Raw genomic sequence first — 24812 nt, 5'->3', positions numbered from 1 at the left:
CAAAAGTAGATTAAGTATCTGCAGCCCTTGCCTCTTCGCAGACATTTAGAATATACCTGTCAGGAGATTCAGTGACAAGACGATTTTGCCATTAGTACGCCTTGTTGTTATATTTGGTTGCTGTCATGTAGAGAGGCAAAATACACAAAACTGGTTCAATAGCAGTAAGTGCGGGAATAAAAAGAAATTACACAGTCTCGGTCTTTCCTGAACCATCTGGATCTGTTTCTCATTACATTAAGGAGTCTGTGTAATACATTTATACCCACTTTAAGGGGCATCTGTCCCACCAGAGTGATAAAAAGGGGCCATGGTGTAAATGAGAATCAGGTTCTCTGTCTCCCAGGTATCGGGTTTCCTATTTCCTTCTTGCTGGCTCTTCCTCTTAAAGAGACATGACTGTGTTACTGCACTGGTATCTTACAGTTACTGCTGGATGATTCTTTAGTAAGTGTGTTCAGTACACATTAATTTACCTAATTTGTATGAGTTTGTACAAAGCGCTCATTAGAATAATTTAGTCTGGGATATAAATTAAAGACCTATAAAATATGGCCCATAGTGCTAGTTACCCTGTTTATTCAGAAAACTGGAGCCCCACCTAGACAGACCATTTTCAGGTGAATAGTCTGGATCCAGTCCAGAGATGAAATAATTTATTTTTATTTTTAGTTGATGCTTGCTAAATAGAAATTTCAAATGCCCACAATTCTGGTTTTAGTCCTATTCAAGTTTACTCCTGTACGTAGGAAAGGGAGAATGAAAGAATTTATTTTACAGTTGTTACTTTCAATTACTTAGGTGCTGCTCACCAACTGTGGTGAAGAGAGCCATATAAGTACCTAGCTAGACAGACAAGTAGAATCCTCCCTATTTTGCATCTCAAAAGAAAACGTACTTTAAAAATATTTGTTCTTGTTGACAGAGTGGTGCTCGAATCAATATTTCAGAAGGTTCCTGTCCAGAAAGAATTGTGACAATAACAGGCCCAACAGATGCAATTTTTAAGGCTTTTTCTATGATTGCATTAAAATTTGAAGAGGTAAGCAAATAAAATACATTTTTCTCTCTTCAAGTTGGAGTACAAATATTGTCTGAATTTTCTCATGTTTGCTTTAACGCTAAATATAATTTGTTTAGTGCTCTATTTAATAGCAATGAAAGTGGTTATGTTTTTATAAATGCTTTTGGCAGTAATACTGGAAGAGAAATAATGGGTCAATTTACAAGCTGTGTGATCATTTCTTTTGCTTTTCGTAGACTTTAGGGAAAAGCAATTGCTTCCAGTAATGTGCTCTAATGGTGGAAAAAGTGTCTTGGAAATTTCTGGTCCCATTGTGGATTTGATTTGAAAAGAATAATTGCATAACTTATAACTCGGTTTCAGTGTGAATCAGCTTGATAGTGATGTAAATTTTTTATATCAAAAAGAGTATAGATTTCATTCAACTGGAAGATTTTTTAAAAATTATTAAAAGCAAAATATATCATTGCCAATTACCGTATTTAGACTTCAGATTTTAAAATACAATAAATACACTAAAAATAAATAAGCCAAAATAGAGCTTCTCTAGTGTTAAACATATGCAGACATGTACATACACCGCTGGATGACATCAGCTTTCACAGGGCAAGTAGAATTAGACGTGCCCAGTACTGGGGTGGGAAACCTCCATGAAAGACCCCAGGGGGCTGTAGAAAGTGGTGGGTGGTACTAATACACTAAGGGTGCTCTTCTCTCTGCATCAGTATGACTAACTCAAATACCCCACCATGGTGTTAGAAGGCGCCATCTTTCACATGGGATGTAAAACTGAGGCCTTGTCACATGTGGTGAATAATATTCTTGTAGCACTTTTCTCAAAAGCAAGGAGGCATTTTAGCTAAACTTCAACCCAGACATTCTGCCTAAGTTCCCCAGTCAGTTTCAATATACATGTTTGCTTTCTTCACTTCCTCCCCTAAACTACTGGGAACAGCTCCTGCATGCTATTAAATAGTTGCCATATTCCAAGAGAATTATGAAACACTTTGGTATCTTCTATGAGGAAAGGGCTCCATAAAGGCCCTATCCTGGAAAGTGCTGAGGGATACCTACAAGGAGCTAGTCACTCCCAATCCGAGTCCGGCCTCATAAAGACATCATTAAATGCTCTGTATCTAACAAAGGGCAAGAAAGTTGAGGTTTCAGCATTTGAGATATTTTATTTATTGACTCTCTTGTATTTTAGGTGATAGGTTTGTATCTTAATGTGGCAGTTCTTAGTCAAAAAGGTCATTTACATTCATTGCAGCTACAGTAGCTGTGCATTATGTTATAAAATACCCACATTTGCTTCAAATGTAATTTGCCACTTTTCGATTTCAAAGCCGGGCTTGAATGACGTCTACATCATGCAACCAGTTCTGTTCGCTGTAATTATTTTGAAAGGTCCCCAGGGATAAAAATGGGATATTGGAGAACTATAACTCTGGGAGGCATAACAAAGTACTGGGTCTCACAAATTGCCAATGAGCTATAGACATATCATGTGCCGCTGTTTTAATACATATCACGCCTTTCTGTTTTACGTTTCTTCAGCCATTTATTTAAACCATAAATCAGAATATTGTTTTCTTGCATTTCTCTATAAAATACTTTTATTCTCCCTTTCAGTATTGCTAACAGCATAACTATGGCGTAACAACCCAGAAGTGTGGCTGTATGGGAAGGTATAAATTGCTCGCCAAAGAAAACTCTTTTTCAATGCGCTCTCAGGGCATAAATCCTGTTTAGAGAAAAAGCTGGCAAACTCTAATGCACCCTGAGAAATGCTGGGTCTGGGTTTGTGTGAAGACCCTTTTTCAGGCTACAATTATACTTCATGTAGAGTGGGAGAGAAGAGAGAGAAATGAGAGTTGTCCTTGTTAAATGTTTGCTGCTTCAAAGTTTGTAATAATAATTTACGTATATCTACCTAACTAGATATCATGGCTCTGTTGCACTAGGTGTTCTCCAGATATTAAGTAAACATACAGCCCGTGTCCCAGTGTGAGTCATCCTCCCAGCCCTCTGGGCTGCTGCAGAGTGGCGTTTTTGGAATGGGGCAGAACAGGGTATGCACAGGCGCGTGCATGCTGGTGATTTCACATAGTTAAAAAATTCAGTGGCAGAGCCAGGATCCTGCCCTGGTTGAGGATAGTACAGTAATCCCAGTGTCATTTGGCTGAGGGTGAGCAAACTGAGTCATTCATTTCACCAGTCGCATGAAAATTCACCTAGCATAGTTTAACATTTTTAGTAACATTTTTGTTTAATTGCTATTCAGTCACCCATCTATTCTCTGCTGTTGTATACCCTGGCCTTGGAAGGAGAGGTGAGAAGAAACCCTCCCCACCCCTAGACTTGAGAAGGGGTATGTGTATAGGGGGCAGGGAGATAGGCACTAGCTGCTTTGGTTTGTTTTTCTTCAATGTATTATGTCAGAAGATGGCCACATGTTCTCATGTGACCTCTCAGCATAAAGAAAATAGCTTTAAAAGGTGTAGACGGTGACATTCAGTTCTTCTCAGAGTACTCTAAGCACTTCCCGTTCTCAGTTCATCAGTGTCAAATCAAGGGAAACCGCTGACTCACTGAGGTCTTCCTTTTTCAACTGAGGAACTTTTTTGAAAAAAAAAAAAAAAAGCGTGGTAGCTAACTTCATTTAGTTCATGTGACATCACACGCCCCTTAACACAGAGTGTAGCAGGTTTGACATTGTTACAACCATGTTAGCTGTTTGTGTTTGTAGCTAGAGCTCCTCCATAGCGTTAGCCAGCTAAGCCACATTAAAATACAATTTGTCCTGTCTACAGTAGAGTTCAAATGTGTTTGCTAACACCTTGGGGAGAGGGGGTGAACCACCTTTCGTCCCAGTCATTTGTACTCTAGTAGCACGTAGGAACCACAAGAGTGGACCTGACTCTCTTGTGCTAGGCACCATACAAATCCATAACCGCAGCAACATGGTCCTTGCCACAAAGAACAACTCCATGATCTTCAGCAGGGCTGTACAGGATTTCACCCTGACTGTGTTTTAAATGATCACTGGATAAATGATCATCCTAACCCAAACCTATAGAAAATGAGCATAAGACGTTTCCTGATAAGAGCTAATAACTGTTCACCCTTTTATGGTTTTGAGGTTGCAGTAGCTTGTTCTAAATCAGGGGTGGGCAAACTTTTTGGCCCAAGGGCCACATCGGGGTGCAAAACTGTATGGAGGGCCGGGTAGGGAAGGCTGTGCCTCCCAAAACAGCCTAGCCCCCGCCCCCTATCTGCCCCTCCCACTTCCCACACCCTGACTGTCCCCCTCAGAACCCCCGACCCATCCAACCCCCCCTGCTCCTTGTCCCCTGACTGCTCCCTCCTAGGATCCGCGCCCCAAACTGCCCCCCCCAGGATTCCACCCCCTATCCAATCCCCCCTGCCCCTGACTGCCCCGACCTATCCACACCCCTGCCCCCTGACAGGCCCCCTGGACTCCCATGCCCTATCCAATCCCCCCTGTTCCCCGACCCCTGACCACCCCAGAACCTCCGCCCCATCCAACCGCCCCCTGCTCCCTGTCCACTGACCGCCTCCCGGGACCTCCCACCCCTAACCACCCCTGCTCCCTGTCCCCTGACTGCCCCCCGGATCCCCCTACCCAACCTTTCCACCACTGCATGCACGCCGCCTCCACCCCCTTACCATGCCGCTCAGAGCGGCAGGAGCTTGCAGCCCCACTGCCTGCGCGGCGGCTTGGCTGTGTGGGAAGGGGAACAGCGGGGGAGGGGCCAGGGGTGAGCCTCCCGGGCCAGGAGCTCAGGGGCCAGGCAGGACGGTCCCGCGGGCCGGAGTTTGCCCATCTCTGTTCTAAATATAAATCTATCCATCCATCAAGTTGGCTAAAATCATTCATAAGTCGTTACCCTCTGGAGCAAGGCAGTCCTTTTCCTTAATGCCCAGAGCCTTACCCACGGATGCTTTTGGGCAGAATAAACTGTTATAACATTTTTTTATCTTTGTACTATCCGTCCATCACTAAGTTCTGTGGATTGCTTCTGACACAGTGAGGTGCACTGGTGGTTGAACAAAATGCTCTTGGTGCTCAAGTGAATACCAGCTCAATGCTGGTTTTTTGCTTTCAAGATAAAGTTATGTGAAATTTTCTTTTCAACACCACAGGTACCTAATTGGGGAGAAACACATCCTGGGAGGACATGAGAGCCCACAAACAACCCAGCCTTTCTAATACCAGCAAATAATCAAAACATACAACCTAGTGTAAGGAAGCCAGGCCTAAAAGAGACTTTTCTGGACTGGTATTGTTTCCTTCCTTTTACCAAAAAGCTTTAACGATCCCTCAGGGCGACAGGCATGTTATTTTCTAGCAGGTTGCTAATGAATTCATATGCTTGCTAGGCAAGCCCAGTTTGGATCACCCTGATGATTAAAATAGGCACTTTTATCTAGAGGGAAACCAGGCCTATGAAAAATGGCAAAAATCAACATCGATTGTAGAAGTTGTAGCTGGCAAAGACATCTTAGATCACCAAATCTGTATTCCCTTGCAAATGCATGGGATTATCTCCTGATATAGTAATTAGCAGGTAGAGCTCCGTGCATAATGCAGAGAAACATTCCCAAAATGTGTTTGAAAAATGTTGTGAAAATCCATATTTATTTGCAAATATTCACAAAATACTTGCTCAGCTGCATTAGATGGGTAAAAATGGGGGGTGGGGGGGAATTGTTGGAAGAGTTAATCAGATAATTATCTGATCAGCTTTCGTATCAAGTATGAAACCAATACTACACTGATACTAAATTGTCATAGACCAGCTGAGGATCTGCCCAATAGTCTCATGGCTGTTTGCTGAGCACTGAGCTAGAATGGTTCTACATATGGCAGATTTACTGCACAGCTAGCCAGGGTGTGAATCTACCATGCAGCAGCTTGCCATGCAGTAATGTTGCACATGGGCACCACATGACTTGGAATGCAGCTTAGCATGCAATATGCCAGCCACGCTCTGAGACTTTCAGTGTGCTGTGGCAGTGTCCCTGTGGGACGGTACTGCACAGCAAGCTGGTGCTATAGATTCATATCCTGGCTTGCCATGCAGTAACCCTTACTCTCAGACACTTTGTTGGCTACTGATGGGAGGGATGCTTCAGTGGTTAGGCAGGAAACCTGGTATTTAGGAGATCCAGGTAGAGGTGCCGACTTTGTGATTTGCGGGGGGTGCTTGACCCCCCGCTCTGCCCCAGACCCCACCCCCACTCCACCCCTTCCCCCAAGCACCCACCCCGCCTCTTCCTGGCCCAATCAACCCCCTCCCTCAAGCGTGTCCTGCCCCCGCTCCTCCCCCTCCATCCCAGCGCCTCCTGCACACCGCTGAACAGCTGATCACGGTGGGGGGAAGAGCTGATCAGTGGGGCTGAGGTGCTGAGCACCCACTATTTTATTTCCAGCCCCGGAGCACCCACGGAGTCGGCACCTATGGATCCAGGTACAATTCCCTGTTCTGCCATAGACTTCCTGTAGAACTGGGGCAAGTCACGTAGTGTGTCTGTGCCTTAGTTCCCCATCTGTAAAATGGGGATGATAGCACTTCCTGCCCCCCCAGGGGCATTGTGAAGGTAAATATATTATGGATTGTGGGGTCCTCAAATACTACAATACTATAACACTAAAACTTCAGTTAGATGGCTGGGGAGTCAGGGGGGCTCGCCACACTTCCATAGCTCTTTTGGGCTAGATTCTGCATAGGTGGGAGGCCTCCTCAGCAGAGGTGCTACAGTTCCCCCCATTTCCTCCCTTTCCCCCTCCCCCCCAACACCAGACATGAGCTGAGACTAGGCAGCTGGGAAGCTGGCTCTGCCCGTCAGTGTGCCAGGCATCGCGGTCACAATCAGCTTCCAAGGCTGCTCCTGGCCCAGCACAGCTATGTACTGCCTCATATACAAATCTGTTGGCAAAGTCCCACTTAACTCCTAATGAACGTTAGCTGAGTAGGAAAGATAGGGATGCGCACATATTCTTGTTACGTCAACAGGAACATTTTATCACGGCTGTCTAGTTTTAAAACTCACTTTCCAAAACCTAAACAGAATGAAAACATTGCATGTAGCTGCCCAATATTGTCTATTAACAGAGCAACTTGGAAATATCGCTAAATGTTGGCTGAATTTTTTTCCATATGCTCAGAAAATATTTTACTCACTGCAGAATAAAGCAATCACAGGTCTACATTACTGTATAGAACAGAATAGAAGCCAAGTATTCATTTGCCAGCATTTCTTTAATGAAGTTGTTATAAAACTAATCCGCTCTAAACCACTCATGAATATGGCATTATAATTTAACATTAGAAATTTTCTTTTTATGGCTACATGTAAATTAAGTGGTGACTTTCTAAGAATGCTTAGAACAAAATGTATTACTACAAAAAAGAATAGCTCCCAAAGTTCACCATAATAATGCAAAGTTATGGAGTAAAGTACTTAAAACTTAGGCCCTGATTCTGCAAGCGCTTACGTGAATGCTTAATTTTATTCATGGGAGCAGTCCTCTTGGCCAGCAGTGCTACTCATGTGCATAAATTAAGCACAGGTGTGTTTGTAGGACCAAGGTCTTGGGGGGAAATGATCAAAATAAGGATCAGTGTTTAAAAAAAGAAAAAGTGGAATGAAGAGTTAGAATTGTGAATACAAAATGTTGTTACTTTAAAATCTGACCTTGTCAGTTTGTACTTTATATACCTGAGACAACCGGGAAAATAAAGTATATAAGGAATTTATTGGTGGCACAGATAGCATCACCTATATTTAATGTTGTCTGACACTTTCCATTATAACATCCTGTTTTCAGTTGCTTATTACTCTGCCAAACTTAAACAATGTAGACTGAAATTTTCCAGCTGGGTGTCTGCCTAAGACTGCATTTTTCTGAGGAAGTTTCATCTAAGTTTAGCAACTAAATTTGGTGAAGATTCCGTCTGCACTGAGCATGCTTTATCCACACAGAGCGATTGCTTATGTTCCAGTCCCGGATTGATTAGGAATTTCCTTGCACTTGTTGCTCCTGGCTGCAAGGTGCTGCTGCAGTTCCAGGCATCAGGAGTGAGAAGAATTCCACACATAGTCTTCCATGGTTTTTTCCCCAGGATGCAAGGAAATATTCAAAGACGTGATATGGTGCTGTTTATAGAGCAAGACTGGCTGCCAATGAGCCAGGCAGATAACATGGCAAGAAACCAGGCAAATTTTGAAACCTGCCTGAACCATGAGAACCCTGCCTGATATCCACTGGAATATTGTTGAAACTGACATATTCCTGCAGATTGTTGACAAATTGGCATTTTCCAATGGAAAAAAATGTTCGCTTGGAAAGTTTCTGACCTGCTCTAACCAGGAGCCAGTGATTCCTGAGTTCTGGCCCTTTTCTGACATCCTTGTGGCTTTGGGCATCTCTATGATCCTCTCTTTGCAGTTTTTCCTTTTTTAAAAAACGGTGAGGTTAATACACAGAGCGGGTGCTATGGCCATAAATTAATTGTTTATAAAGTTTGAAGGTGCTGAATATTATTAATGTATTAGTCCCAGATCAAATGGTAGAAAGTGCTTATTCAAAATGTGAGAGAGCTTGGCAATCTTTTGTGACATAGGGCTTGCCTGTCTTTGAAGTGAAAGGCATGTTATATATCTGTGGCATACCACCAGCTAACAGCAACTTGGCAAAGTTTGATGGCATCCCACTTCTAAAAACCTAGTTGTGGCATGCATTTGTACAGCACCTAACATGATGGGGTCGTGGTCCATGTCTAGGCTCCTAGACACTGTGGTAATACAAATTTGTATTCATGTACAAAAGAATATGTATATATATTACACTGTATGTATTTCAGATGCATGCATGCCACAACTTGCTGTAACCTGTATTGCTTTGTTTTGGATTGTAACCTCTTGCTGACAGTAAATATGACATGGTGCAGTGTCGATGAGGGAAATCGCCTAAGAATTAACCTGTGGCAGGCAGCCAGGCCTCATTGTGCTGGAGTCTGTCAGCTTTTTTTAAGCAAAACAGGGTCAGGCTGGGCCAACACTTAGATGGAAAACCTCTAATGTAAGAAATATCAAAGTACTCCTGGTCATTAGGATAGCACTTTTCATTACTGTACTAATGCACCAACATAGCATCAGGCAGCACTGTACTCCTTGAGGTCCTCTCTTTCGCGTGAGAGGTGGAACCAAGGTCCTGATCGCTCATGGTCATTAAAGATCTCATGGCACTTTTCATGAGATTAGAAGTGTCAATCCTGATGGTTTGGGACAAATTATATTTTGGGTAATTACAGTAACTCTGCCAACCTAAATTCTCCCTCCATTAGTTACGATATTTTCCTTCCCTCTAGGTCCTAAGCTCCTGTGTGCTGTTAAACAGCTGCTCAACTCCATCTCAGAGATGGGCAAAGTTACCTTAACCTATGTCAAAGCGCTGGTGTGCCTTAATTAGCTAATGTTGACAAAAGTTTGTTGCAATGCTCTTATGAAAGATGCTATAGAATTGCACAGTAGTGTTTGTGGCTTTTTATTTCCAACGACATCTAGGATTCTGGAATGCTCTCAGCTGTAGCACATTCTATAGTGGGAAGATAAGCATTATAATTTCATTTGTAATAAAAATATTACATTAGGGGATTCCGTTTTGTGCTTGCAAAGGAGAATTTGAATAAGCAAAGCACATTTAACACAAATCTGAGGCTAGCAACTGGCAGAACTCTAAAATGCTCACTGAAGGGTACAGTAGAATCTCACTGATTAGATGAGATGAGGTGAGATGAGATGAACAGGTGGTTGCTGCTGTGTATGCAATTCCCACAGCCATATCTGCATACTTGGATTACATAGCTATGACACAAAAGAGTTTAGGAAAAGTTAAGCAGTGTTGAGAACGCTTTGAGATCTGCAGGAAAATTAAATATGGGAAACTTCAAAATATTTATCAAAATAATAGTGCTTGCTCTCCCATGTCTGTTGACTAATGTTGTTTATTGTTTCTCCGTTGTTTCCTTTGTATTAAAAGTGCTAACAAATATAATGTGATTTGTTAGCTGATCAGAGACTGTCTTTGTGCCTACATATTTCAGCACTTGGAATCAACAGTGCCATTGCCATGATGTCATCACGCAGTTCATGCTTCCAGGGTGCCACCAGCAGAGCTGGCTGCTTTATGTGCTACAAAAACATGATTAGCTTCCAGTTTACCAATTCTCCGAGAACAGCTTGAGTATTTACTTTGATCCTCTTAAGTGTTAAGAGGAATGACAAATCCTCAACTAATTCTTATTGACATTGTTATTACAGGACATAAATGCTTCAATGACAAACAGCACGGTGACAAGCAAACCACCTGTGACACTGCGACTTGTAGTCCCTGCAAGTCAGTGTGGATCCCTTATAGGAAAAGGGGGCTCCAAAATCAAAGAAATCAGGGAGGTAAGTTCTAGGATTCCAACAGGGGATGCTAGGTAACTTTATGTAGCTAAATGTCCTAATATGTCCATTTAAAGAGTATGGCTTACAGCGTCCTGCCACCATAGTTGGTTCATTGCATTAATGTAAATATTTCGTGAATGAAATGCTAAGCTAAACCAGCTGTGAAAGGTGTCAAAAACATCTGTACACTCATGAAATCTGAGCATCTACAGTGGCAATACCAGTTTTAGAAGCAATTTTGTCTTTCCATGTCGCAACCCTTCAGAAAGTAACTCCGACCTTCAAGATCTTTAGTGCACAGCTGGCATTCGGATACACATTTGAGAAGAGGAAAAAGCAAGATGCCACGTAGCAAAGGCACAGTTTAACACAGAATTGTTTCTTCAACTTTTAAAAAAATCCATAAATACCTCAAATAATCTAGGTCTTAAGTACTGCTAAGCCTTTTCTAATCTGAGCGTTTCAATTACAGCCTCTGTAGCCAGAAAAAGCCAAGTAGTTTAAAGGGATACTGTCCAAGTTAGTAGGCATAATATTTGACTTACCTTGATTTGTCAAATTGGTTTTCTAACTCTATTCCATACTCCCTTTACTCCCCATCCTGCCTCCAATATTATGGCTTCACAGGTGGCCTAATTTCACATATACTGATCCTGAGAAACTCATATAGAATTTTTTAATCCAAGCTATTTCTTAGGACATCCACTCCACCCCAAAATCCACTGAGGCCGTAACCTCTCTGAAGCAGCCCTGTAACAGAGGGTCTGTGGGTTTTATTGTTGTTTTGCTTTTGTTTTGAGACCTCTCCTGGACTTTGCTTTTGGAGCTGCAGGCAGTTGGGGGGGCATGGAACTATGTGAAGAGAAACTCTGCAAGAAGATCCTCATGGAAATATGTTCCCCCTTGCAGCCTCCAACCCTCCTCTGGGTTTTAGTGGGAGAAGGAGTGATCTGGCATTAAGTGTGCGGGCTCAGAAATGAATAATTATAGCAAAAAATGTTACTGATAACTATATCTTATGATCTATCCATGATGAGAAGTGCTTCTTAACTTCTTAACATTCAAACTGCAGAGCTAAGCCAAATGGGTACAGGTTTATATTTATTTGTTGTGTTTGATTAGATAGATTTCAGCCACAATAAAAAATGCCCATACAAAAGGTACTAAGCACCTGAACAATTGATTAAATCTACAGCAACATAATAATGACCACTCAGCAACATTAAGTACTCATGTACAGGAAATACATCACATAATCATGTCTAGATAACAAATACATTTGAGTTTTCCTTTCGATTAAATCTTATCAGATAGACAGTATTTGGATTACTTTTTAATATTAAATTTACAATGCCAATTACCAATTTTCCTCTAGTCACAAACTGCCAAGATATTTTTAGATCAATTACCAATTTTATAAACCTAATACATCAACCAAATGTATGCTATCGTGACAAAACTTTTGCAGAATTTTTTGAAAGTCAGTCAAACAATTAATAATCAGATACATTCTAGGGGTATTTTGTACCTACTTTTGAACAGAACTTTTTGAAAAATGGAATGTTCATCCTATGGAAAATTCCAATGTTTGAACATTTGTTTTTGTCCTGAAATGGGGACAAAGTGTAGAAATATGCAATATTTTCACAAAAGGAAAGGTTCAAAAAAATTCAGTTTGGAAATATTGAACTAAAAACATTTGACATTTTTGATCAAAATGTTGATTTGAAATTAAATGTTTTGTTTTGTTTTGCATTTTCCTGTCAAAAAAATTCATTGAAATCTCTTTTTTATGAAAGGTTTTGATGAAATCACATAGTTGGGAAATGTCTTTGATTGAAAAGTTGTGACCACTCTAGTTCTGAATACGTTTATTTAGATTAGTGTAACAATAAGTAGGGACTTGGTCAAAGATAGAAAGAGCAGTCAGGTGCCCAAATCCCTTGGCTGTCCCCTGAATTCCTTCATTTGTTACCAAATTTGATTATTGCCCAAATTGTGCAACCACAGTTGATTCTGGGGGTGATTCTTATTTCTGGGGGAAATTCAACGCTTTTGGCCCCCTATTGTAAGGTATTAGGTCAAAAGAACAGTGTGAACTAACTCCCTCTCCCTTTCTGTAAACCTAAAGATAATGGCAAAGTTTTGCTCTCAGTTTCACACATGCCATCCCACTATAGCCAAAGAGTTGTAAAGATTAGCAATTTGGGTGATTGAATGGCACAGCTGTAACTGAGACGCAGTATTTGACCCCGAGTATTTTGTACGAGGCCTGCTGGTGCTCTAAAAACTTTGTTTTAAATGATGAGTACTGCCCAAATGAAAAAGGATCAACCATCCTCTCAAGATGCATTCTAATCTCATCATCACGCAACACACTGAGCAGCAGCAGTATGACAGATGTTCTTTTATGCTCAATTCTGTACCCAGCAGCAACATGTTGTCTGCCTCAGTATTTTCAAGACCTGATTCTAAAAAAAAAAGAAGAGGCACAATGACATGAAAGATTGATCAAATTATGGTGACATTCCAAAGCATATTAGAGAGACCCATAATGGATATTCTGAGTTTAAACAGCACTAGTGAACAGAAGATGTAATCAGTAATTTAATCAGTCTCTGGAAAAAGAGTAAGATGTGTTGTGCATGGCCAACAGCAAACTAAATTAACTCCTTACTGACTGACACAAAATCAATGCAAGGCAAAAACATTTGTATCCACAAATCAGAAATAGATTGTGTGTATAATGTATGAAAATACTAATTCAATAGAAACAGTTTTTGTTATTTTTTTCCCGTCAATTGAAAAAGGCTTACAAGATTTTTGCTGGGTTATACCAGGAATGATTTTGGCCTCAAGTCTTTTTTTTTTTTTTTAAACTAAGAACCATTAGTGTCAAGATTAAGGAGGGGAAAAAAACCACTGGCTCATTACATGGTTAGGTTCATTAGTGAACTAGAAACTGATGATGTGCATATGTTTAATCAACACTAATAATAATTTAGAAGTGCATCTGTATTGCTCTTCATCACTGAGATATTCCAGAGTATAAAGCAACCCCAATTTTCATTCAGTAAAATGACCGCAATCACCAATTCATTAAGGAATCACCCATCCATGATTGGAATTCATTTGGGAGGCTGAAGCTCTTCAGACATCAGCAGTTATTTTTTTAATGATCATCTTAATGATTGTGAAAGTCCTTAGTGGAAAAATCCACTGTATCTGCAGTACTCTCTGTTTCAGGAAGTTGGGAGACTTCCCAATGTATTCATTTAACAACCATTGATAACTACACTTTCTACCATTGAGAATGCTTGCAAACTTGACTTCCGTATGCAAATCTACACTCGGCAGTTTTATATATATACCGCACAAAACTAGCAGAGAACAGGCACGTTTTAGATATCTCTGTGCTTTATCAGATTATTTGTTATTGGTGAATAAATGGCTTCTAATGTGCAGCTGTATTTTGACGACACTAATGTTTGTTTCGTTTGTTTTTTTCTTAAGTCCACAGGGGCCCAGGTACAAGTAGCAGGGGATATGTTGCCAAATTCAACAGAACGTGCTGTAACTATATCGGGCACTCCGGATGCCATTATTCAGTGTGTAAAACAAATCTGTGTGGTCATGCTAGAGGTAAGAGAGCACTTAAAAACATTGAGGTTCATACTGATAATGTTCAGAAATTATATTAATTTCCTCCAAATCCCCCCACTCTCTCTCAAGCCCTGATCCTGTAAGAAGCTGATCTCCCCCAACTCCCAGTGATTTCAAGACTAGATGTCAACGCTCCTGGTTTTAGAATGCACAGTGACTCACTGATCAAACCATTAGAGCAGGATCTACTTACCATGAATACAACCCTTCGACACTGATTGTCATTAAAAAGTCAACAGCTAGTGGAAAAACACAAGTCCCACCCCAAATCAGGATAAAAAGTAGAAACCTCAGTATTTTTCATGAAACAGAATACCCTGTAACATTTCATGCTGACCTTATTGAAATATTTGGTTTTGATATGGTTGAAACATTTCAATAAGGTCATCGTTTTGTTTCTATAAAGTCAAAATGTTTCATTTTTAATTTGTCGCTTTGATTATATTATATTGCTATCATCTGCTTTTTTAATATAGTATAATATAACTTTATCAAAACAAAATGTTCTGGCCTTATTGAAGCCAAATGCATCAATAAGGTCTAAACGAAATATTTTAACCTCACCAAAATGAAACATTTTAATAATTTATTGTTGAAAATTTTGACAAAATTAATGCATTTCCTCCAAAACATTTCAGTGTTGTTGAATTGACATTTTCCAGTGGAAAAACATTCTGTCAAAAAAAATGTTCCATTACTTCTAGTCCAGTGGTTCTCAAAACCAGTGTGCCACTTGTTCAGGGAAAGCCCCTGGCGGGCCGGACCAGTTTGTTTACCTGCCTCATCCGCAGGTTCGGCCGATCGCAGCTCCCACTGGCCGCGGTTCGCCACTCCAGGCCAATGAGGGCTGCGGGAATGGCAGCCAGCACGTCCCTTGGCCCACACCGCTTCCCGCAGCCCCCATTGGCCTGGAGCGGCGAACCGCAGCCAGTGAAAGCCATGATCGGCCGAACCTGTGGACGCGGCAGGTAAACAAACCGGTCCGGCCCGCCAGGGGCTTTCCCTGAACAAGCGGCGGACCAGCTTCGAGAACCACTGATCTAGTCAAAAATTACCACACTATGATGCCTGACATCCGACAGTTATTCTTCATTCTAAATACAGTAGGGTGTGTGGCATCTCTGATCCTACAATCTGATCACTCTTGTCTGGTTAGTAGCGACCACGCCACATCAAAAGAGCATGCAACCTAATAAATATCAACGTTATAAACTATCATTATTGTAAGGACCAAAGTTTGTCTTGCAGATAAGGGGCTCTTGCTTCAGTTGGCATTAGATGTGCACAAAAATGTAGCAAAACAGAAAGAAAATACTGAAAACCAGTTTTGGTCTATTAGCCACAGAGAGCTTGGCATGACTTTGTGAAGAATTGATAAACTGTTGGAATATAAAAAAATCCATTTCTCTGTGTGTAGAATTTAGAATATAATTTAAAGGGTGTGATTTTGAAAAGGGCTTAATTCTGTCCTTTCACTTCCCATTTTGTTCTCACAGCTTTGCAGATGCAAATAACTGCAGGAACAATTTTGCATCTCCCGTTACTGGCATGTAGTCATTTAACTACCTGCTTTGTGGATGCAGGCAGTAGTCTGATGTCTAAATTATATTAATTACACCCATAGTTATTTGAAGAGACAGACCGGGGCCAGAGAGTCGTTTTCTGCCTATAGAGCCATTTTCTTTGAGATAAACAGTCTGAAAGTATAGAAAACAGAACTTGTTTAATTTTAGAGATAATAAACTAGAGACAGCAAACCACCAGTCTGAAGCCTTAGAGAAGACAATGATGTAACTGCATTTTGCTTCTTCAAACATTAAAGCGTACATAAAATAAATGTGTTTAATTTGTTCAATGTATTTAATTTGGCAAGGGTCACTGCTTTATTAAAATCAAATAGCCAATAATAGAGAATTAGGATGTGGAAATGTTATTTAGTGGTGGTGGTGGTTGATTGCAGTAGTGCCTAGGGGTCAGGACTCCATTGTGCCAGACACTATGCAGATAATTTGAAGCCTGTTTTACAGGATTGTTCCCAGGGCCATTTTGTCTGTCTTAGTCTCTATAAAGAAATATTCATGCTTGGTCAAGTATTTACTGATCACATTTTTATCTACTGACTCTCAGAACAATTTTCTTCTTCTGTTACTTGGAGAGGACCCGTCTTACTCCCATTGAAAGCAGTGAGAATAGGCCTACACTAGTCATGGCTTTCCTCTACACTTCTCACTCTGAGTTCAGTGGAATGCAGGATCTGGCCCATTTAATTATCCCCGGAGTTCAATGAGCGTGGTGACTATAGCACAGACTGAAAATTCTTATTTCACTTTTTTACTGGGACACTTGGCTGTGTGACAGCGCACAAAGGGTTATCAACTGAATGTATTGTTCTCTTTTAACAGGTTTGTGCAAAGAGAGAACGCTGGGGAGAGTCTCCCAAAAGATTGGCAAGTTTCAAAATTGGCACCTAACTTCCTTAGATCTCATGAAAAGCTCAATTCATTTCCAGGCCCCTTGAATCTTTACCAAATTATTGTGGAAACAAAAACAAACCTGTCTGCATTTTCCTTTTGCCTATGTAATAAGGACCTTAGCCCATAACCCTGAAGTGAGTGTGAATTTTGCCACTGAATTCAATGGGAGCACGATCTGGGCTCTTGCGAGAATATGCTGGTGAATGGGGCAGAGGCATGCAATTGCTGTGTGAGGTGAACAAAGTAAAATATGATTTTATGTGAGCTACTTAATTCCACATCTTGATATGTTTTTGCTTTCAGTCCCCACCTAAAGGTGCCACCATTCCCTACCGTCCCAAACCTGCCTCTGCACCTATCATTTTTGCAGGTGGCCAGGTAAGAGCAGACACCATTTTGGCTTCAGCTGGAAACCACACCGTCTTGGCCCAACCTCAGCCAGCGCCTGTTAGTTTTCACCTTTTATACTTTTTTGCCTGGTATAGTATGAATGTGTTTTATCCAGTGTGGATTGTTATTGCTTGCAGAAAAGGAGAACACTGTGTTATAAACTTAAAATGAAAACAAGTCAAGGGCTTCTTTTAACTTGTCTTCTGTATTGTTATTGAATAAACCTCTGATACTTGTACCCTATTCATTTCAGTGATGTCCCTGACACTGGGTTGTTTTGTTTTGTTTTTTCTCTCTGTCTCTTCCAGTAAATGCAACATCATAGTTGATGTTGCCAGGAACTTGTCACCTACCATGAGTAGCTGCATCAGGAATATTCTGCTTGCTACCTGACAACACATTAGAGCAGTGGTTCTCAAACTTTTTTTTTTCATGGACCACTTGAAAATTGCTGAGGGTCTCGCCGGACCACTTAATGATCTTTCCAAATGTTGTTTGTACCATTAGCTAACTACTGTAAAGCACTTTGGATAAAAGCACTATTAAAAAAAAAACCTTATTAATAATTAACATTTTTTGGTTCTACAAATAAAAGCACACAACTCATATTTTAATATCAGTAGTGTTACCTTTCTAATGCGATGGATGTGTCCTCTCTCCCCCGCTGCGGCAGCCCCCAAACTGGGGCTGGGAAAGAGGGGGATCTGTCCCCCACCACAGCAGCCCTGGAGCTGGGGCTGGGAAGGAGGGCCGTCTCTCCCTGGCAGCCGCAGCCCGGGAGCTGGGGAAAGTCGCCTCTTTCTCTGGCTGCCGCAGCCCAGCAGGATTCAAATTCCTCCCTCCCCACCCGCCCCGCACTGCCCCTCCCACCTACCCTCTATCCCCCCCCCCCCCCCCCCCCCCAAGGCCACCACCTCACCTTACATGTGTGTCTTCTCCAGGGTCCAGGCACCTAATTAGTGGAGCCACCCCTGCGCAGCTCCACTAATAAGGTGGGTGGCCTTTCATTCTGTTGTGTGCGGCCACCCAGGCGCGCACCTTAGGGGGAACTAGCTGCGGACCAGCTGAATGGAGCTCGCGAACCACTGGTGGTCCACGGACCCCAGTTTGAGAACCTCTGAATTAGAGTATAACTCTGTAATCTTCTACAATAGAAAGGAACAAAAATAAGACAACTGGTATTTTGTCAAAATTTAAAATTAGGTTCTGCAGTAAGGAGGTAATTTGTTCTGTTGTAAAGAGACTGGTATCCAAAATCAGAAATGCTTTAATGGAACAAACCTTTGTATTATTTTTTTAAGTTGCGGTTTCATCAATTTTATAAAGTAATATAACTAAGTTACCATATTGATCAGCTTTCACCATGTAATCACAGAGTACAAAGCTTCTGCTGAAGAAATGCTCTTCTAGTTTTCAAGTTTTCATAATTTTAATATTCCATAGGGCCCAGTCATGAGTTCCTGGGTAAAATATGCACACAAGAAGTATTATATGCTGTATTATTTTTACTATTATTTCTTACGGTGGTGCCTACGGCCCAACCAAGAATGGGGCCCCTTTGTGGTAGGCATAGTAACAGAGCAGTAGACCATCTCTGTCCTGAAGAGGTTCCACCTGTTCTGCACAGCCTGATTTATACCATATCCAAAGCTTTGTTGTTGTTTGCTTTTTTACATGGTGGAGGTTTGGCTGTTCCCCCCACATCTTGCTGACCCTTCAAGCCATATGACCATGGTTCCCACCCACTTTCAGCCCTTCTGTGGTGTTTCCATACAATGTGTCTTGTTCTTCCCTTTGGATATTGCCTTGAAATAGGCATACTAACCTGGTGCTTCATTGCAGCTTGCCCTATCATCATCTAATGTGGAGAAAGGCAGCTGTTGATAAACTGACATCCCAACAATACACACAGCCAGTGGGCTATCTAGACGTGCCACTGATATGATGTGTGAGCTGTTGTGCCAACAGTTCACCTAGAACACCATTTCTCCACGATCACTTATGTTATGGCCAAATGAGAGGCCTTCCACTGACTGTTTTCAGAGTGATGTCCTAGAGTGTCAAGTCACCCCCTCGCTTGGAACTATATGAGAACAGATGGCATCTGTAGCTGCCATAGCACCCATTTGGAGCACCTCGGGGTTCTGTAGAGCTGCTGGTTCATAGGAAGGCTGATGGATACATCTCATAAGTGCATCAAAGAGCAGGTCAGGCCATTATGGATTAAAAGTTTTTCCAACATCATTATTCGATAACGCTAACTAGCCACTTTACAAAAATTTTAATGTCCTTTATATTGACTCTCCAGTTACAGTCATGGTTGGCAGAAGTATTTTATGGTAAATTTTGAGAAAAAAAAAACCTAACTCAGTATTAATTCCTCCTATCCAGGTCTGCTGCTCTTACTTTGACTGGTATTCTTCAGAGTAAGATACCTACTTTCTTAATTGATAGAATTGAAATTATTTTTCCAGAACTTGATCTCAGCTGACTGTGAAAGTTCACAGAGTAAGTTACGCCAGACATATATTTTAAGTTTATAGTGTGGTGTTCTCCTTTAAAGCAGATGTATATATATTCAGTGATGCACAGTAGCAGTGCTGTAAATGGTGTTACCATCAAAGATTGTCTCAGTGCATAACAAATTACTCAAATAAAAGAATACTAAAAGTAGGCACTAGAATGCTCTCAACAGTTGGAATAAGAAATTGAAATTCTGTCTTATCATATAGTGCAACAGATTGCTGGATTCTAATCATCTTTAGTTTTATAAATCACAAAGAAAACAGCTGGGTGTTCTATATTTTTATTCACACGGCCTAATTCAATCAAGAAAAAAATAGCTGATTCCGATATTTTGTGTGCACCTTTGAACCTGTAGTCTCTTCCTTATTAGGCAAATTCTTCAGTACCTTAGAAAATGGTAGCGGTGGGCTTGGGAGATAGCAAGGAAAGGATTTCTCATGGATTTTACTTCTAGTGTCAAAATATAGTATATGCATTATGTTTTTGATAGTGTAATAAGAAATCCTGATTACAAATTAATATTGAAAACAAAATAAAATGGTATCAGCGGTGAAGAGATGCTGGATGGGGTCACTCTCCCTTCCTGTAGGATCAGTTTCAGTTCTAAATTATTTCATGGTTAAGCTGAAAGATTTGGGGTTTGTTTGTTTCTTGACTATACTCTGCATATCAAGCTACCCTGGAAAAATCAAACACCTACTATTATTTGACGAGATGGGATTTTGCATGGGTTTTGCTGCTTTAAACGTTTTTTTAATCCTCTCTGTCCTTTTCTCAGTATGGTATTAAGTAGCAGAACAGAAAGGAAGGTGAACACAGTGCTGCCTTTCTCTTAGCTCTTAAACGAAATCCAGCATATGCAGTTGGGTTTTTTTGTTTCTTTAAATAATCCGAAAGCACCACCCATGTCTGAAAGAAACAAGGTTTCGTCCCATTTGTCTATCCATATTTTTTGTACATTACCCTATCCCAAAAATGCACGCTTCCAGCATTGTCTCTTCAGGGACAGACTTTGCCCTGACTTACCCTTCATTCAACCTCAGTTAAGTCACAGGCTGTAAATCAGGGCAAATTTTAGACCCAGGAGACCAACCATTCCCGCTTTCATTGAAGTCAGTGGCAAAATTTCCATTGACTTTATTGGGAGCAGGATCCCACCCCTGGTTTGTAGATTAAAGCGACCATTTCCTCTTTCCATGCATTTGGTCAATTATTTTTATTTATTATTTCTGTTTCAGTAACTCCCAAAATGTGCTTGGCTTGTTCCAACAATGGAGAGGACACAGTCCTGCCCTGAAGTGTTTTACAATCTGAAGTGCAAAGGTGCTGGAACTAGGGGTACTGGGGGTGCTGCCGCATCCCCTGGCTTGAAGTGGTGTCCATCATATGTAGGGTTTACAGTTTGGTTCAATGGCTCTCAGCCCCCTCACTATAGAAATTGTTCCAGCGCCTCTGCTGAAGTGTGCTCTTTCTAATATATTTGAAATAGAGCTAGGCTCCGACTGAACACCGCTGAAGTAGGTCAAAGGTATAGTGAGGTGCTTTTCAGTCCAAATGATTTGCCCACAGAATTAAACCCCAATCCAGCGGAATATTTAAGCACGATATCAAAGGGACTACTCTCATGCTTGAAGTTAAACACCTGCATTAGGTCCTGACCCAGCAAAACAATTAAGCACGTGCTCAACTTTAAGCATGTGCTTATGTCTATCCCTGTTCAGCAAAGCATTTAAACATATGCTGAGCTTTAAGCATGTCCTTAAATGACACTGCTCTTGGTGGAACTTAAGCATGTGCTTTTGTGTTTTTCTGGCTCAGGGCCTTAATTTACAATTGATCAAAGTGTTACAAACCTCCACATAACTGACTATGCACATGACTAGTCCCATTGTATTCAATAGCACTCGTGTGTATAAAGATACTCACAGGCATAAGTATTTTTAGGATTGGGGCCCGACTTCATAAGTAACTTTAAAATAAAGGAAATGTTTCTGCTCAAGGAGAGAAGTGCTGGTGTGCAAATTTCTAATAAGCAGCTGGAACGTTTAATTAAACTCCGTTAAATGAATTGTTCTATAATTTTCAGAAAATTCATTTCTTTCTCAGAGACCTTTTTGTCAAATAAGCATTTTGCAACCTAAGCTAATCAGCTCTCTTCCTGTTTATGATTCTGTTTGTACAAATAGTTATACATTATAATCTGTCCTTCTGTTTTCCCTCCTGCCTAAGCACAAACACATTAAAATGTTTTGATGGGCTCTCCCTTTTGGAAAATCATGCAGAATGTAATAGACAATTACAACTTTTTGTATAGGTTGGTTTTTTTTAAACCATCCTGTAGAATTTAATAGAGGCAGCGAGAGAGAGAAGGGGCTATTCTAATTACTGCCTCTGGAACACACCAGGAGAGGACAGCCACAGCATCATGTATCTCCTCCCTTCCCTGACATGCCCTTATGCCAGTGGCAAAGGATGGCTGGCACAGGAGCTTCCTCCATCCAGTACCAGCAGAATTCCATGCTGGCCATTTGTGGACAGAATCCAACCTTTTTGCACTGCTTGAGCGGGGCAAAGGGCTGTGTTTCAGTTGAGAATCTGGATCTTTGTGTACAAGAAGAAAATTAATTTTGCTGTCAGTCCCCACGAATTGTTTCAAAACCCTTACGCCAGACTTGTGCGGAGTGGTGTGAGAAAGATGGACAGGAATCAGTTACCTCAGGGATGGAGGAGGCTGAAAAAAACATGGTCTTGTAGGGCCACCTGAAGATAAGCACAAAGACATCTCCAAGCGAGTCCAGCAGTCAGTTCTGGCCCCACTCCTCTTCCACACAGACCCATGGCGTTAGACCCGTGTGGTGGAAAGTGCTTGCTGCCCCTGGAGCACCCGCTGTTGCAGCGCCTCGCCTGTTGGGCTGTACCGGAAAGGCACAGCAGAGCCCTTCCTGTACTGTGTGGCTGTCAAAGCAGCACAAGAAAACTAAGCTTCTCTTTGCATGTAACGAAATGTGATTTGCATTAGATTTGGAAAATAGCACAAGGTTCTCTCTAGCCTGGTGAACGTGGAGTACTTATTGTCTAATTTGACTGATACGTATCTTTAATTTTGCTTGTCATTTTCAGGCGTTTACAATTCAGGGGCAGTATGCCATCCCTCATCCAGACGTGAGTCCAGCGCATGTAAATTACTCCCTTCTTCTTTCTCTCTCTCTCTCTTATTTGTTCTGGGCAGCATTTACTTTCTACAGTTAAAATTAAGACATGCCTGTAGATGCCTGTACTTAACAGTGTACCATATAGCCAAGTGTTAGCATTACTGGATAACTTCTGTAATAATTGCTAGAAAGTACAATGACCCAGATACAAATGACAGTTTTTTGTCTTTTATGCATGCTATGTATTTGAGTTTTTAATATGTAATTCTACAGAAAAGTAGTTAATATTAACAATAGCCATTACATGTAATAACAATAGAGACGTCATTTTAACCAGTTTTTCTATACAGTAGAATAGAATGAATGATTAAACCTTTATTTTAATTTTAATTAATCCAGTTTTAAAACATGTAAGATGGTTTTCTCTACTCTGAAATAATTCCATTTGATTGGTTAGTTCTAATTTCCCATCCTGCCCTGCAGTTGACCAAGCTTCACCAGTTGGCTATGCAGCATCCCCCCTTTACTCCCCTTGGGCAGACCACCCCTGGTTTCCCTGGTACGTACCCATGACCCCCTGGGGATGTCCTTCTTCTTAACAGCTTTGTTTTCCATGGTCATTACATCATTTTAATACTAAATGTGGGCAATGACCGATGATCCTTTTGTTTTCACACCTTAATCTTTGTTCTTTTTCCCTGTGGCTCTGTTAGTTTGTTTTTGTCATTACTAAATTCTTGTGCTTTGTTTGTTCCATTTATTTTAATACAATCCACTTAATTTGTGCCATCAGCTAAAGAGCCTGAGTTTCTTTGAGTTAGTCCTATGCAAAGTTATTATGCACCACATAGTATGTACCAGTTAGTATTACCTAAAGTACTTGATAAAATTAATTTTGTTGGACCTCTGTTTTTGTATTGTGCAATGAAAAAATCCAAAGAGAAATTAAAATCAAAGAATGGAAAATGTATTTACAACATAATTACAGATTAATTAAAAATTTTAGAACATACAATTGAGGACCTAAACAGGCATCCCTTGTACACTAAAATTCCTTTTCGCTTCCATTATACTTGTTGTCATTGGAACAAATTCTGCTGTTCTTAATTGTGCAAAACTCCCAATGAAGGCAATGGAATTTTGCTCAATTAAGGTCATAATTGTTAAGGCCTGCCAGGTATATTAGTTTGTTTGGAAAAGAGGATTGAAATTAGATAAACTTTCTTGTTTCAGTAAATATTGGGCTTGGAATTCAAGATCTTCCCAAGACATGAATAAATATACACTGGTACATATTTTGTAGGGCAAGTAATAACATTTTTATCAAATACATCAAATTTTGTGAGAGACTGAATCATTTCATTATTTTAATTGTTTATATGATTTTTGGACTACAATATTCAGCAAATATACACACAGTGTAAAATAAACATACACAATATGTACACAAATTAATGTAAATATAATGAACATTTAGATAAGGTATTCTGAATAAAATTATTCCTTTTCCATCTTTGCTAGTTGTGGAAAAAATACATTTTAAAATATATCTTTATACCCAGAAAAATTGGAAAGGGAAGAAAGAAAAATGACACACACGATATAATTTGCTTCTACATGGTGTATCTGATAAAATATCAGCAAATAATATTAAATTACCTTTCCTGGCTTTATATTTTCCTTGTTTTTCTACTTGTCATTAACATGGTGCTCCTTAATCTTTTCCTTGTTATATTTGTGATTTGTATGTTTCCATAACTATACTGAGTGTTAGAGCACTAATTGCATTTCTCCTAAGCATTTTCCTTTTGTCCACCCAATTTAAAAACAAATGTATGCAACTTACAGTATTTTGTACATTTCCCTTAAAAAAAAAAGTTCTTTCCAACATTTCTGCAACATCACTAATCCCATGTACAATTTAAGTTAACCTAGTTTATTTTCCCCATCTTCCTTTATTTTATCAGTTTTCTTTTCACATTTTACTTTTTGTTTACCTTAGATTTCCACTTTTTATTTTGTGTAATTCAGTGGTCCCGGTAGATAGATCAAAATTCAGACATCCATTCATTTTTGACAATTAATGTATATGGAACAAAT

At 40.4% G+C, this 24812-nt stretch overlaps 1 protein-coding gene across 27 annotated transcripts in view; it reads left to right on the top strand.

The window, feature by feature from the left end:
• LOC102943985 (poly(rC)-binding protein 3) overlaps positions 1-24812 on the top strand; it is a 703847-nt gene that overhangs the window by 643658 nt on the left and 35377 nt on the right. For 17 of the 27 annotated variants that reach the window (XM_043540395.1, XM_037889896.2, XM_043540389.1 and 14 more), the window contains 6 exons: positions 926-1042; positions 10376-10507; positions 14021-14149; positions 16948-17091; positions 22681-22737; positions 23196-23271. In XM_043540395.1, coding sequence (XP_043396330.1) covers positions 926-1042; positions 10376-10507; positions 14021-14149; positions 16948-17091; positions 22681-22737; positions 23196-23271 — 655 coding nt within the window. The remainder of the gene's footprint in view (positions 1-925; positions 1043-10375; positions 10508-14020; positions 14150-16947; positions 17092-22680; positions 22738-23195; positions 23272-24812) is intronic. The other 10 variants (XM_043540400.1, XM_043540397.1, XM_043540398.1 and 7 more) reach the window with 1 other exon arrangement.

This window comes from Chelonia mydas, chromosome 2 (genome assembly GCF_015237465.2).
Source record: "Chelonia mydas isolate rCheMyd1 chromosome 2, rCheMyd1.pri.v2, whole genome shotgun sequence".
In the NCBI taxonomy this organism is placed as follows: Eukaryota; Metazoa; Chordata; order Testudines; family Cheloniidae; genus Chelonia; species Chelonia mydas.
This window is presented reverse-complemented; position numbering and strand designations above follow the sequence as displayed.